Source organism: Chelonia mydas, chromosome 19 (genome assembly GCF_015237465.2).
Source record: "Chelonia mydas isolate rCheMyd1 chromosome 19, rCheMyd1.pri.v2, whole genome shotgun sequence".
Lineage (NCBI taxonomy): Eukaryota > Metazoa > Chordata > Testudines > Cheloniidae > Chelonia > Chelonia mydas.
In genome coordinates, this window is record NC_051259.2 from 8,177,507 (window position 1) to 8,193,831 (window position 16,325).

The window sequence follows — 16,325 nt, forward strand, 5'->3', positions numbered from 1 at the left end:
CAGTTAGTAAAGGCACTCATGCCCGTGACAATGTAGGGCCAGATTCTAACACTCTTATGCATGTTGATTAGTACCTTACTCAGCGAGTAGTTCCATTTATTTCAGTGAGGACGCTTGCCCAGTAGGGCACTCTTTAATGTGAGTAAAGGTTGGCAGAATCCAGCCCTTAAGAATCATTCAATGCTGTGCTAACACATCAGTGTGTTTTCATCCTGGCCATGCTCTCACTGTACCTTTAAATCCAAGTCTCTGAACAACATAGTCAAAAGCATGTCATTGTCCTGGATGGAGCCAGAGGCATGGGGTGCAAAGGTGTTTAGTTCTAGGCAGCCTGGCTCCCTTGCTGCCGATAACACATCTGTTGTTTGAAAGTCCGGAGGCTTCAGTTTGTTTTCAGGATATGACAATGAATCTAATGACATCAACTGGCCTGTGCTGCATTCCCCGGGTAGGTCATCACAGGTACAGACTGACTTTAGTAAGGGGGAGGATGATGACGGAGAATGCCCATCCTCTGAGACAGAGTTTGTGTCAACTGTCAGCAAGGACAGCAATGGCAGCAACCCTGCCATCTGCCGTCTGTAGTTTCCACCTTCCTGCAGCAGAGACAGTGACTGCTGGGGCATGTGCAGCTTAGCTTCCTCACAGTCTGTCTGGAGCATCAACTGCTGCATTGGCCCCATGGAGAACGCCACTCCTGTCATGTCAGTGTCACTGCTTTCCCATAATCCTCTCTCTACCAGCTTCGGCCTCTGCTCCTTGTAGTTCTCATCACAGTACCTTTCGCTTGGTGTCTTGGTTTTAAGTTTGCCAATGACAAACCTTTCAGGAGAAACATCCTGCAGCATCTGGTCTGACTGAGAATTCCTCCTGTTGATGCATCTTGGACTTTCGATGCACACTCCATATGTCAAGGCCAGAGGTTTCTTGTTCAGCGTGCATGGTAGATTTTCCTGGGCTATTTGAGGAGTGTATGCAGAAGGAAAACCATTTGCTTGGTTGACTGACTGAATGATGGGCTGAAATGCCAACACATTGGCCTGTTGTTGATAGGCAGTTATTGGCAAAGGGAATAAAGACGTCTGCTGCAGCATGTTAATCGGCATTAACTGCACATCTGGGGTGTACGGAACAGGTCTGGATAAATCATTAATGGGGCTTATAATATGCTCCACTGTTAGCATGAGGGGCTGGAAGGCTGAAATCCCTCTGAAGTCCTGTCATGGTAGAAAGACAAACGTTAGTAGCAATGAAGCTGTGAGTTTTCAAAATTTATTTTATATTATTGCAAAATCCCTTTGGGAAACTCTGCATAGGAGCTTGCAATCCGCCATACTGGATCTGATCCACTGACCCAGCTGATCTGTGTCTTCCAGTGTTCCTTCAAAGGAAGGCAAACACCCCTCCTCTGCACCAGACCAATTGTGCAATCCTGCATATGAGGGAACAAACTCCTTCTTGCCCTCTGCTATATTTGGCTCACACCCTGCTGCATGGAAATGGATTGCCCTTAGCTTAGCACGCAGAGCTCCCAATACTGTTAATGGCCATTCAAGTGGAGGGATAAACATGTAGGCCAAGGTTTTCAGAAATGACGAGTGATTTTGGATGTCTCTATTTTTGGGTGCCCAACTTGACGTGCCTCAATGGAGGTCTGATTTTAGAAAGTGCTGAGCATCCATCTTCTAAAAATCAAGTCCCTCTAAGTTATTGCCAGTTGGGCACCCAAGAATGGAGGCACCCAGAATCACTAGTCACTTTTGAAAACTTAGACTGTAAAGAATAATAAAAGTGTTGCTTTTGGGGCTCACAATTTTGAAACCGTCCAGCAGATCATCACCTCAAAGTCAGCCCTTCTCCAAGGAGAATAAACCCAGCTTCCTTAACCTTTCTTAACAAAGTCTTCAGACCTGACATCACCTGTGTTGCCCTACTCTGAAACTCGCCCTAACAATCTTTGCTGAGCTAGAATGGCCAGGCTGCATTGCCAAAGGAGAGCTACACATGCCTCACACAGTTACCTCTTCTGTACAGTTATCTGCCACAACTAGTCATGCTAGAATTCTGTTTTTGGTGGGATAAGTCTCATGGCTGGAATATTGGTGTAGAGGGGTGTATGTTGTTGGGGAAGGGAAGGCAGGATAAAAAGGGAGGAGATACATCAAGAATATATGCTCTCGTTCTGAGGTCCAGAAGGTCTGGACCAGTTGAAAGTCTCTGGGTAAAGACAAAAGGGGTAAAACAATAGGGGTGATGTCATGGTAGGTGTCTACTCTAGACCACCAAATCAGGAAGAGGAGATGGATGAGGCATTTCTAGGACAAATAACAGAACTATCCAAAACACAAGACCTGGTAGTCATGGGGGACTTTAACTACCCAGACATCTGCTGAAAAAGTAATATGGCAAAACACAACATTTCTAAAAAGGTCTTGGACTGTACAGGGGAGAACTTTTCATTTCGGAAAATGGAGGAAGTAACCAGAAGGACAGCTACATTAGACTTGATTCTGACGAAGAGGGAGGAATTGGTAGAACATCTGAAGGTGGAAGGCAATGTGGGTGAAAGGAATCGTGAAATGATAGATTTCATGACTCTATGGAGAGGAGAGACAGAGCAGCAGAACAAGGACAATGGGACTTCAAAGCAAACTTTAAACAATATCTAAGGGGAAAAGGAGTTCAGGACAGCTGGCAGTTTCTCAAGGAGATAATATTAAAGGCACAACTACAAGCTATCCTGATGAAAAGGAAAGACAGGAAGAATAGTAAGAGGCCAGTATGGATCCATCAGGAGCTCTTTAACGACCTGAAAATCAAAAAAGGAATCCTACAAAAAGTGGAAACATGGATGAATAGCTAAGGAGGAGTTACAAAAGAAGAGCACAAGCATGTAGGGACAAAATCAGAACGGCTAAGGCACAAAATGAATTACACCCTACCAAGGGACATAAAAGGCAATAAGAAGCGGGTCTTTAAATACATTAGGCCAAGAAAAAGATGAAGAGAAATGTAGGTCCTCTATTTAGCGAGGAAGGAGAGCTAATAACTGATGACATCAAGAAGGCTGAGGTGTTTAATGCCTATTTTGCTTCGTGCTTTACTATAAAATTAATGGTGCCCAGATAACTCAACACAATTAATACTAACAAGGCAGAAGGAACACAAGCCAAATTAGGTAAAGAACAGGTTAAAGAATATTTAGATAAGTTGGATGTATTCAAGTCAATAGGATCTAATGAAATTCATCCTTGGATATTTAAGGAACAAGTTGAAACAATCTTAGAACTGGTAGCAATTATCTTTGAGAACTTCCGGAGGATGGGCGAGGTCCCAGAGGAATGGAGAAAGACAAACACAATACCTGTCTTTAAAAAAGGGAACAAAGAAGACCAGGTGAATTATACATCAGTCAGCCTGACTTCAGTACCTGGAAAGATACTGGAACAAATTATCAATCAATCAATTTGTAAGCACCTGGAGGATAATAGTGTTATGAGGAATAGCCAGCATGGATTTGTTAAGAACAAATCATGCCAAACCAGTCTAATTTCCTTCATTGACAGGGTTACTGGCCTAGTGGATGGGGGAAAGCAGTAGATGTCATATATCTTGATTTTAGTGAGGCTTTTGACACAGTCCCACGTGACAGTCTCATAAGCAAATTAGGGAAATGCAGTCTAGATGAAATTACTATATTGTAGGTGCATAACTAGTTGGAAGATGGTACTCAAAGGAGTCATACATGGTGCGCTGTCAAACTGGGACAGCGGAGAGGGTCAATCCGGGTCCAGTATTGTTAAAATATTTTCATTAATAACTTGGATAATGGAGTGCAAAGTACCACATTGAGGAAGGTAAAATTAAATGGACAGTTACAAAATGGGGAATGGCTAGGTAGTGGTTCTGCTGAGAAGGATCTGGGGGTTCGAGAGGATCACAAATTCAATCTGACTCAACAATGTGATGCAGTTGCAAAAAGGACTAATATTCTGAGGCGTATTAACAGGAGTGTTGTATGGAAGACACTGAAGGTAACTGTCCCATTCTACTCAGGTGTGGTGAGACCTCAGCTGGAATACTGTACCCAGTTCTGAGCGCCACACTTCAGGAAAAATGTGGACAAACTGGAGAGAGTCCAGAGGAAAGCAGCAAAAATAATAAAAGGTTTGGAAAATCTGACCTATCAGGAAAGGTTAAAAAAAAAACCTGGGCATATTTAGTCTTGAGAAAAGAAGATAGAGGGAGGACCTGATAACAGTCTTAAAATATGTTAAGGCCTGTTACAGAGAGCACGGTGGTCAACTGTTCTCCATGTCCACTGAAGGCAAGACAAGAAGTAATGGGCTTAAATCTGCAGCAAAGGAGATTTAGGTTAAATATTAAGAAACGCTTTCTAACTCTACGGGTAGGTAAGCTCTGGAATAGGCTTCCAAGTGAGTTTGTGGAATCTCCATCATTGAAGGGTTTTAAGAACAGGTTAGACAAACACCTGTCAGGGATGGTCTAGGTTTACTTGGTCCTGCCTCAAGCACTGGGGGTTGGACTTGACTTCTCAAGGTCTCTTCCAGCTCTACATTGCTATAATTCTGTGATCCTATTCAAATGGATTCACATTCTCCCATGCATATTAAACATTTCCTGTAATGACTTAAGGACACTTACCAAAGACTTCGGCCGTGCTGTGCGTTGTTTGATGTATTTATAGATCCCATAACATACCACAGCAAACAGCGATCCTGTAGCAAATGTAATTCCCCCAACACAGTATAGGAGCCAGGTGTTGTCTGTTCAGTGGGGAAAAAAAATGCAGTTTAGCCTCACAGAATAGGTTTGGAAATAATGTGCTGGATCATCTAATCCATCCTCCAGCATTCAGTTCTTAGGGCTTAACGGTGCCATTAAGCACAACAGCTGTTTTCCACTATGCTCCTTATTGCTGCTTGAGATCGTCACTTTTTTCCCCATTCCTAACGGACTGGTGAGAATAAATTGATCCCACTCCTTCTTATAACTCTGAGTGTAATTGCAAACTGTCTCTCCTAGGCAGAACATGCCCAGGACCCCGTGGTTAGCTGTGTCTGATTGCACAAAGGCCTTGGGGTAGTGGAAACTTCAAATAGAGGAATAACATGCTGCTGGACTGTACTCCCTGATGTAGTGGTTCTCAAACCTTTTCATGGAATGGACCCACCTCTTAACAGAGTGTCACATGGACACCTCCCTTCCCATGGGCAGCAGGTATTGAAAGCCCCACCCACGCTCTGCCCCAAGGCCCTGCCCTCCTCCCCCTGTCTCCCAAAGCCAGCAGGGCCTCAGCTCCAGCTGATGGCCTGGAGCCTGGGGCTCAGGCCGGCGGCCAGGGGCTGGGGCGGCCGGGGTGGCTCGGGCCAGCCAGCAGCCCTGGGTGGCTTGGGGGTCAGGCCAGCCAGCGTGGCTGGGGCGGGACTCCTCTGGCCACAGCGGGGAGAGGAGAGGGAGAAGGGGGAGGAGTGCTCAGAGCTTCAGCGGGCGGAGGGGTGGAGCCTTGGGTGGAAGGGGCAGGATCAGTGCTAGCTTCACCCACCACCCACGTCCTCTCCTATTTCCAACTACACGGGCCTCTAATTCAGATGTGCAGATTTAGCAGGCTCACCTGGTAACGTACTAATGCAAAACACACGAGGCTGGCTTCTTTTTTCTAAGTGCTTGAGATATATTGTGACATTATATTCAGTGTCTGGGTTCAAGTCGGAAACTTCAAATTCTTTGTTGTTCTCATTCTTTTCCCACTGTTAAAACAAAACAAAAAAAAAACCCAAAGCAGAGATTTGTATTTTAAAGAGGTTAAATTATTTAATTACTTCAACTCCAATTAAAAAAAATCAACAAAAAATTTGCATTTACAAATAAAATCCTCACCTGACTCTTATTAATAACCCCCAAGATTAGCAAAACATCTAATTAGTTTTCCACCATTAGGTTGTTTCCTTTTTGTATTTCACTTCCCTGAGACAATGAAGATAGTACAGCTGGTTGGATAATTTTCACTGCAACATATTTCCATTGCAAAATGATATTTTGACAAAACTGAAATTTTCCACAAAATCACATCGATGTTGATAAAATTTTGTTTAGGAAACATTCAGGAAAAACTTTCAAAAGTGTCAAAAGAGCCAGTTTTGACATTTTTGGAACAAAGAGTTTTGATTTTTCATTTTTAAACAACTTCTCATTTTGAAATGTACATATAAAAAGAGAGCTAAAATTGAAACAAAATATTTCAGCTGACCCAAAATTAATATTTCATGAAAAAATTTGAAATTGTTGGTTTTTTGACCCCATTCAGAATGAAAAAAAGTTTCAAAATCTTGAAATTTTTCATGGGACAGATTGAAAATCCATTTTCCAACCAACCCTCCCAAATAGGTCACGTTCCCATTTGAGTCTGGTCAGTTTCTAGTCAGTTGTAGGATTGGGCTTCTCTGAATATCAAAGATACTGAAAATTCTCTTGTTCTTCAGAAATCCCATCTAGCATGAATTCACTTTTATGCCTGCCCTGCCCCGCATTTTATTCAGACAAACAAGGCTGGGTTTTACGAAAGCCAACGGTTAGTGGATCTGTGGAGGTGTGTTACCTCTTGGTGCGTCTTTTGGCTGAATAGCGTCATGTGGTAATCGATGGTACCAAATCTGCTGTAGATGTCTTCCACAGTTAGCTGGGAGCCATCCTCATCTCTTAGAGGTGTGTAGGGGGGTTGGATGAAAAACTTTATGGATCTAATGCTAGGAACGTATTTCACCTCCGGCTTTCCAATAGTAGCTAAGAAGATGGAGAGTGGGCAATGTCATTTAACTAGACGAAAGATGATAAATTACTAGAGCATCTGTTTAGCGAGTATAATTATTGCTTCTGACATTGTACAGTGCCCTTCAGCCCGATATGCCCAACAGCCTAGAGTTATTAAACTTTTATGGAGCTTTATAAAATGTGGCGTCAATCATTCCTTATCGCAGGCTGTGAAAGAGTCACTGTGAATGATAAATTCTCAAATAAACTGAAGGGCAAGTGTCAAAAGAAATCAAACAAGATTGCAGGTGGAGGCAAAGCATTTGATCAGCTGTGAGTTAAAAGCAACCACCTGTAGCACCTCAGGGTCACATAGCCTTAAAAATCAAACTGTAGAGATTTCAGAGTAACAGCCGTGTTAGTCGGTATTCGCAAAAAGAAAAGGAGTACTTGTGGCACCTTAGAGACTAACCAATTTATTTGAGCATAACGAAAGCTTATGCTCAAATAAATTGGTTAGTCTCTAAGGTGCCACAAGTACTCCTTTTCTTTTTGCGAAACTGTAGAGAATGGCTGTGGGGCACAATAATCCCACCTTGAGATGCACCCCAAAGAAAGGTGAATTTCTAATAGTTAGGGATACTACATGGCACTTTGATAGCATGTTTCATGCAAGGATGTTAAAGTGCTTTGGAAACACTGAGGCCTATACCTAAAACCTAGGTCGACCTAGCTATGTCGCTCAGGGATGTGAAAAATTCACACCTCTGAGAGATATAGTTAAGCCAACCTAAGCCCTGGTATAGATACACCTAGGTTGATGGAAGCAGTACTGTCGAATTTAGATATAGGTATACCCTAAGTCTCACAATGCCCCTGTGAAGTAGGCATGGTAAATATTACCCCCATTTTACAGAGAGGGAAAAATTAGGCAGAAAGAAGTTATGGGACTTGTCCAAGGCCACACTGTCAATCAGTGGCAGAGATAATTTGGAGGTGGGATTATGTTACATATCCATAAGGCTGACAGATTATCTTAACTTTCTACAGCTCCAATCTCACAGCTTCCATGACTAGGTCCGTGGCTGCTCACAGGCTCCCATCATACCCCTGTTAGTGTCCCGCTGAGTCTCGCTATCCCTTAATAGAGCCCACAAGTGCGCTAACATGGGCAGTTGCTCCTTCAGAGATATCTGGCTTTCCAGGGGAGGTCAGGAGCCCTCCTCCATCTCCAGCCCACTCTGAACAAAAAATGTCAGCAGGAGCCCAAAGCCCCCTAGTCGAACTCCTTCCTGTCTGGCATCACAGTCTCTTTCAGAGGGGGAACACCCACAAGCCTCTTCCCATAGTGGGCTTTGTCCTGCAACACTGAAGCCAATGGACATGTCGCAGTAGACATCAATGAGAACAGGACTGAGCCTACAGTAATCAGGTGTGGTGTTAACAGACTCCAGCCATGTCCCTTACTGTCTTCTCTGGGGTAGAATCTCTGTGAAGGGACCCAGTCAGAGGAACAGCAGTTCTGGATTACGGCCCTCACTCGAGCATAGTAGCGCTCTCTGAAGTTTTCCGTCTCGTGAGTTAGGTTACAGAAGGGCTGCGTGATGTTCTGGCATTCACTTTTCTGAAGCCAGTCTTCGTCCCCGTACCTAAGAGAAGACAAAGTGACTGTTCTCAGTCTGCCCTATCGGATTGCTAGAATATATTTTACACACTCATAGACACACCTGCACGCGTGCTCCCTAAATATTTGAGATCTGCAATATCAAAGTAATGACTAACACCAATGCCACTATTTTCTGCTTCTCGTGTGCTTTTCAGAGCAGGGTCTCAGAGCATTTTGCAAATATGAGTGAATTAAGCCTCAGAATGCTCTTGTGAAGTATCATTTTACACACATCCATTTTACAGATGGGGAAACTGAGGCACAAAGCAGGGAAGTGACTTACCCAAAATCAGCAGTCAATCCCAGAATAGAACCCAGGTCTTATAGCTCCCAGACCCAAAGTGATTTCTAGCCTTCTATAAATGACTCAATATACAGATTTGGGACATACAATTACTGGGTCGTTTAAAGATTCTTTTCTTTCAGCCACTGATAAGAGTTTCTTCAGAGAGCGGGTAACTTTTTGTCCTATCTCTTTACGAAAAAGGGGCTTGTTTACATGAACAACAGAATCAGTGTCACAAAGGGGCCAGGAAGTACACACAACTCATATTCACTGCAGCTGACAAAGACCTTGAACAGATTAAAGGTGACATTTGCAGAGCTGGGTGCCTAACGTTAGATACTTATATCCTTTATCTGGACACTTACAGAGGCCTGATTTCAAGAAGGGCTGAGCACCCACCTACCGGGCAATGAGTACCAGCTACTTTCTGTATTTAGGTTCCTAGATATGGATTTGGGTGCATGTCGACACCCAACATGGAACATTTTGACCCTGTTTACTAGAGGAAACTCCAATTCTGAGCTGTGGATCATAAGGCAGGTATATAAGGAGCACACGCCCTCTCTGCCTTTTCTGGAAGGGGTTCAGGAATCCACTGCTGTGTTTGCCAGCTGGTAACCAGGACCCTAGAGGAGAATTTTCTTATACATGGAGCCTTCCATGCAGCAGCCAGTCTCACTGTATGTGTGCATCCTGCCCAGGACCCCAGCTAATCTGGGATCCACATGGCCCATAGGCAGCAGCTGTGCCACCACCAGGTGATGGTAATCCAGGCAGCAGAGTGAGCTACTGGGAATGGGCTCTTCTTATCTCTGCTGGAAGAGGCTCCTTGCATAGATTGTTTCTCCGCCTCTCAGGGGAACTGTAAGGAGAAGCTGATCCCAGATGCCAGTGCTTAATTTGTAATGAAAGAGATGCTGGGGCTCAAGCAATTTTTTACTTTCATAACTGATGCGGCAAGACCAGAGGTGCCAGGGCTATGAACTGCCCAGGCTAGATGTGCCGGGGCTTAGCCCTGCCAAGCCCTGGCACAGATTAAGCACTGTCAGAAGCTCCTGTAGCTTGGCAGCTAGAGCAGCTACCCAACAGAGCACGGGCTTGGAGTCAGCGTTTTTCATTATTTAGTATAATTAACACACATCTGGGAGCGAATGGTTAATGAGCTGGCTGCAATCTTTCATCTGCTGCTCCTGGCGCCTGCCTGATTATGGAATCTGTGTGTGTCTTGCTTGGAGAAAGTGTTGCCCGTTGGTAAAAGCATGGGGAGGGTGTGGGTTCCATCACCAACTCTGCCACTGAATCATTGTGTGTAAATTCACTGTAAAATTTTCCAGCTGAGAACCCATCCAAAACCCAATGAAGCGAATGGAAAGACTCTCGCTGAGTTCAGTGATCAAGCCCTGGGTGATCAGGACCCTACAGCAGACTTGTTCAATGGACAGGGGCTCCCAGCTAGTGGCTGGATTCACCCTGGGCCTGATACTGCAGCCTTTATGCTTAGCAGCATTTACCCAGCTAAAGTCCCATTGCAGTTCACATGAGTAAGTGTAGCTCAGGAAAAGAACAGGGTTGCATAATTGGGTCCTGCATGTGTCTCATGTACCACCACAGATGCATCCCGGGACCTCATGGCCTGTGGGACCAGATGATCCACACAGGAGCCTCCTTGTGTAGACTGCATTTTCCCTTGGGGCTCTTGGCTAACTGCTAATCCAGCGTGATCACTGTTGCTGACACACAGCAGGCTTGGGCAGAGATGGCAGGGCTGGGGTTAGAGAGTGACAGAACTGTGAGCTCTCCTAGAAGAAGACCCCACCGCACTCTGGTGCAGCTGGAGGATTGCAAGAAAATTCTAATGGTCAATTATCTGAAGTCCCCCTGGGCGCAGCCTGGGAAATGTTATGTGGCCTGTTTCTAAGCCAGCTCTCAAATGCCCATGACTGTACCAAGAAATAACCCCAACCTCTCCCTCCCCACAGAGCAGAGGCTGGGCTCTGCAGGGCAGAAAATATGTGCTGCTTAGAAATGGCTGGAAAATGAACCAACAATAATAATCATAGAACTGAGTTTGTTTTTCATTTGATTTTGTTTTTGCCAAAAGTTTTCCACCCATCACTGGTTCTGGAACAATCATTTGAAGCTCTTCTATAGTCTTGCTCATCTGTTTAGCTCAAATCACTTTACCAAAGGACGGGCAGTATTTCACAGATAGGGAAACTGAGGCACAGAACAGCCTGAGGTCCTACAGTAGGTCAGTAGCAGAGCAGGGATTAGAACCCCAACCGCCAGCCCAGGGTCCTTATCCACTGGGCCAGAGAGCTTTCAGTTTCCATTTATTCCTTCTTAACTGACAATCACTCTCCAGCTGAGATTAACTCCGAGACCCTTGAGCTCAGTTCCAAGCAGTGTCATTTCCCTGGCAGTCAAAGAAGCAGCCACTGGCAGCTAAGCCTGCTTTCCTGATCCAGCCCTTTTCTCCTTGAAATCCAGGAACTCAACACCCATTCAAGCAGGGCCCCAAGGGGAAGGCAAAGCCCACATACCGTTTGTACTGGACTTCATACACCGTGCCTGGGGGAGTCTCTTCTTCGCTTTCCCACTTGAAGATGTTCTCAAAATTCGTAGAACTAAAGGCTGCATGTTTCAGAAGCGGTGACCTCTCTGCGATCGAACAGCCTAGAGGAACGAGGCAGTTGGCATTGAAAGGCACCTTCCAAATCATAACACCAGGGTTTCCAGCTTTGCCACAACACTCAGCCAGCTGCGGGGGTGCTAGCTAGCTCCATGGTAGTGATCAAGAACTGGAGATGGGCTGAGGACCTGGTGTTTGGATCTGGACTGAGCTTAGGCTGGAGCTGGGGTTGAGGCCAGTATTGCTGGAGACAGCCTGCGATTCTGCAGCAGTGCACTTAGCACAACAAGCAACATGCGACAGGTCAGATCCTGAGCTGGACCCCCCCAAGCATTCAGCACAGCTCGTGGGGCGTAGTGAGGGGCAACAGTGCCTTTACACCATCTCTGCATGCCCGTAGACCTCGAGCTCTCCAGGCCTCTGGCTGGTACCCTGAAAGCTGCTCCGATTTACACCATCAGTTCGAAGGGTCATTCAGGCAATCCCGAATCAGCCAGATGTAAAGGAGTGCTGGCCACACTTCCTTTCCCTGGGACATGCCCACGCTGGCCATGGGGAGGGTGGGTGGAGACTAAGCTCTTGGGGCAAGGACCATCTTTCTGCCATATGTCTGTGCAGTGCCTAGCACAATGGGGCCCTGTTCCTTGGTTGGGGGACCCCTAGATGCTACTGCAATAAATATAATAAGTGCCACTCTAGTGGCTTGATACCACCTGAGGATTCCCCTGCTCTGGGTAACAAAGGCAGCTTGCCAGGTACAATCCATGCCTCCTGTCCCTCTCGCTTGCCTCTCTGCCTCTTCCCTGGGCAGTGAGGAGCATTACGCTAAAGTTTGGGGTGTCACTTCCTGGCTGACCTAGCTGAACCCTGGATGAATGAGTGCAATGAACCTCTCCTGCCGAGAGAAGTCTGCCAGCTAGTTGGGTTGGATTCAGGATGACTGTACAGTGAGCAATACTGAGATGAATTGCTGAAGGGCCTGGCAGTGGACTCTGGCCTGGGAGCATCAGGGTGAAGACAACTCCCCAGCTACATGACATCTGGCTTCACCAGGCTCAGCCCAGGAGCTTGGCTCTGGGGAGCAGGGAAATCACTTGACCTTTCTCTATGTGGTCTAAAGAGCTAGCTCTGCCTGGCAATCAGCCCAGCAAGATGCTGATGTGAGCCACTGACCAGCACTTGGGCTTTGGGCTCCCTTCAGAGCACTTACTAATGTAAATACACAAAGCAAAGTTTTCCCACGACATATTCGTGCTACCTGCTGGTCTGGAATGCAGTCGAGGGAACTGATCCAGGCTCTTGTGTTTAGCATCTAGCCCTCAAAGAGGCTGTGTTTACACAGCATGCCCCAGCAGTCCCTCTGGAGCCAGTGACCTACATTTTCAGAAGTCACTAGGTGCAGCCGAAGCGACAAGGAAACATACTGGTACCATGCGATAAGTAAACAGGCTAGCCAGATTCTGCCCTGACGGATGTCCCCATTCTGAGTGAGAGCTGTTCGGGGCAGGGCCGTGCCTGCCTCTGTCTGTGCATGGCCCAGCACAGCTGTCCTCTGGGCACAAGAGCAGTGCACATGGATAGTAACGTGGGCACTGGTGGGGGCAGAAAGAGGGCAGGATGTGTCCCTAAGTATGCCCCAGGGTGAAATGCCCTCTGTGGGCTCCTGGAACCAGGCCTGAGGGCTGACTCTGCGGCCCCTGTGCTCACATAGCCAGCCTCGGAAAGATGCTGCCCCTGGCACTGCTCAGCATAAAAGGGTTGCTGCTGCCTTTTCTCTTGCCCTGCTGTCCCAGAGCGCCCCCTGGGGGTCAGCATGTGGCTCTGAGTCTTCCTCTGCCCACGTGGGAGTGGGAGCGAATGCCATCTGTGTGCTACCTCCACACACACCCAGCCCGCTTGCTCCCCACAGAAGTCCCTTTTGTTCAGATGTGTCCTGGAAGGGGCTCTGCAGGGCTTGGGGGAGCAGGAGAGAGAGGGGGCGGAGGTCTAGCCATGGTCCGTGGTACCGGAGAACCTGCTGGATTCCTGCACAGACACCGGAGCGAGTTAACCCAGTTGGGAGATGCCATAGGTCCCATTGTCCCCTCCGCGGCCGCTACTTAGCATTCCCAGGGGAACCCAGCCACTGGCAGGAGGGGTCCCAACAGAACATGGGGGAGAAAGGCGCTTTCCATGTGGATGGCTCCATCTGCCATGGATTCGGGGGCACACTTCAAACAGATCTCGGGGATCCATGGTGCAGAGAGACCTGAACCCGTCTCCACCCTGACCCCTGTCCTGAGGATCCTACTGTTAAAGGGGGTGACGCGGCTCCTGAGTCGTTAAGCTCAGCTCTTTGCCTAGTGTATTTGCTGACGGTAACTGGCCTCAGCTATGGGGCTGCCTCCTGCAGAAACCCAGCCAATGATCCGACCCCAATGATCCCTCTACCTCCCTTCCTCCCCGGTTTCCTATTGCATCTTCCTCCATCCCCAAGGTCTGCTAATTCCGAGAGGGCCTGATCCAAAGCCCATTGAAGTCAATGGGAGCCTTTCAGTGATTTAGAAAGGCTTTGGATCAGGCCTCCTAGTCCTTCCCTTGCTAGTCCGTACAGCACCGTGCACTCCAGGAGCGCTACAAAAACAACTAAGATTAGAGCAATGCCAGCAGAGAGCTTAAAAACTAACCCAAGCAGAAGCAAACTCTCTAGGTCAGTGGTTCTCAGCCAGGGCCCTGGGGCCCCATGGGGAGCTGTGAGCGGGTTTCAGAGGGGCTACCAAGCAGGGCCAGTGTTAGGCTTGCTGGGACCCAGGGCAGAAAGACGAAGCCCCATCTCCTGGGACTGAAGCCCGGGACCCTAAGTCCCACCACCCGGGGTTGAATCTGATGCCTGAGCAATGTAGCTTTGCCAGGGCCCCTGAGGTGTGGGGCCTCAGGCAATTGCCCTGCTTGTTACCCCCTAACACCAGCCCGGGCTTTTATGTGCAGAAAACCAGTTCTTGTGGCACAGGTGGGCTGTGGAGTTTTTATAGCATGTTGGTGGAGGCCTCAGAAAGAAAAAGGTGAGAACCCCTGCTTTAGGTCTCATTTCAGGGCAGCCACATAACAACCACCCCTGCTGGGGGAGCCAGCCCCTGCACCAGTAAAACCATTGAAGACCGTGGTTCCCCTGGTCAAAAGGAAATGAAAGCCAGTACTTACCCATCAGGGAACAGACAGCCCAAAAGATCAGAGGCTCCTTCATGAATGACTCTGTGAGCTGGGATGGGAAGATGGGGATTTTTCCCAAGCCCAGGTGAGTCACCTCTGAAGGGAAGTAATTTCCTGTCTTCGGGAGCATAAGCCACGCGGCCAGGAACACGCTGTGGAGCTACCAGCCTACCTTCATTCCCGTCAGAGCACAAGGCTGTGCGCGCACAAGAGGGAATGGGAGTCCACGCACACGCTGTGTCGTACAAAGGTGCACAGGGAGTGAAAAGTTCCCTGCTTTTTGAACGGGAGCCAAGTGCCTGTTTTCTGATAAGGAACTGCCTGCCTGAAAGCCCTTGCTGGTATTTCCCATCTGGGGCTGGCTTTTCTGGTCTGGCAGCTTTGCCTCTGTTACTTTAAAAGGCAAAGCTGGTGTTCATGGTTACGTAACCTCTGCCAACAAGGCAGCTAGTTACATTGGAAACACCCTGTGACTGCTTCCTTCACTCCAAAACCACGCACCTCACTTGTTAGTGAGCTCTATACCTGTTGGTTGCATTAGAATTGACTGGCTGACGTGCAGCACTGCCCTCTATGGAATGGAATCTGAAGTGATCAACTGTGTGTCATAGCCCCTATATCATTAGCTAGCTATGGAGATTTTCCTGTAGCTCAAGCAATAGGGGCCTGGGCTTTTGGAGCTGAGCTGTATCCCTTATTACAGCTGTGAAGTTCCAAGTGACCACTACAGCCAACCCATGAACAACCATCCTACTGTAGATGTGGCTGCTTGTTACATAACGTTCCCCCCAAAAATCATGGGTTTGGCCCCCTCAAAAAAAAATCATGAGATTTAATCTTTATTCAGGGCTCTTGTTCTTTGCCTTCTGGTCTTTGAGCCTTTTGGGCACCTTCAGGTCACAGTTTCAGGCTTTTCTCTGCAACCACAAGGGACAGAGACTTCTTTTTAAAAGGCTGAGCGTCTCACCTAATCCCGTGCCTCCAGGACCTGGGGCTTTAAGAACAAACCAAGTATCACGAGACTTTCAATAGAGCCATGAGAGTTGGCACTGCTGCACACTCTGTTTGGCTTGGAAGAGTTCCCAGGCACAGCGACTGTGTGTGCGTAGCCGTGGAAAAGCCCCCACTCCCTGCAAGCTATCTGCTCCCGGACTCTAAGGCATAGTAACTTTCTAGTTAGCAGATGGATTCCTGCTTGGATATTTCTGGGGTTTGTATTAGCAGTTGCTCAGTATCTTACTGTTCATAACAGAGTGAAATCCTGGGGCTCAAGTATTGCCTAGGCCTATCCTGGCCTACTACATAAATCTGGGTTTCACCCGAGGCAGAGCAAAACAGCCACCCCCCCGACATCTAGCTGCTACCACCACCAGAGCTTTCGCCCAAGCAAATGGCTGATCAACGAGATCACCCTCAAAGCATTCCCTGAGTGTGTAACAGAGCTGCGCTATGAACTGGTGGGGGCCAACCTCTCGGCCCCATTCTGGGGTGGGAACTTGGTACTCTTTAAAGCCAATTTAAAAATCCGAAATACTTGGTTTCCCCTTTCATTTTTCCTTGGAGTTTGGTTTAGGTGCAAAGCTTTTCTCCCAAGCACAAACCATCTCAAATGAGCCTGGGGCCCAACTTACAACCTCTTTAAATTAATTACAAACACTCATCAAATACAGTAGTAAAGCCCTGTGCACCATAACCTGGTTGCGATGTCCTGAAGGCCAAACATATATTAGGAAAATACCATACCTGATGCCTATGCAGTCCCTGGCCTTGATCCTCTTTTA

General features: G+C 47.3%; 2 protein-coding genes across 2 annotated transcripts in view; both read right to left on the minus strand.

The window, feature by feature from the left end:
* MYOM3 (myomesin 3) overlaps positions 1-4,781 on the minus strand; it is a 72,756-nt gene extending 67,975 nt beyond the window's left edge. Inside the window, exon 1 of the mRNA XM_037882006.2 lies at positions 4,666-4,781. The gene's annotated coding sequence lies outside the window, so the exon portion shown is untranslated. The remainder of the gene's footprint in view (positions 1-4,665) is intronic.
* A 558-nt stretch (positions 4,782-5,339) lies between these two features.
* On the minus strand, positions 5,340-15,246 carry IL22RA1 (interleukin 22 receptor subunit alpha 1). Its single transcript, XM_027830200.3, has 5 exons — positions 14,536-15,246; positions 11,267-11,399; positions 8,239-8,420; positions 6,620-6,804; positions 5,340-5,771 (listed from the first exon to the last, which is right to left on the minus strand). The coding sequence occupies exons 1-5, from the start codon at positions 14,672-14,674 to the stop codon at positions 5,604-5,606; spliced, it is 807 nt and encodes a 268-aa protein (XP_027686001.3). The 5' UTR covers positions 14,675-15,246; the 3' UTR covers positions 5,340-5,603.
* Positions 15,247-16,325: the final 1,079 nt, after the last annotated feature.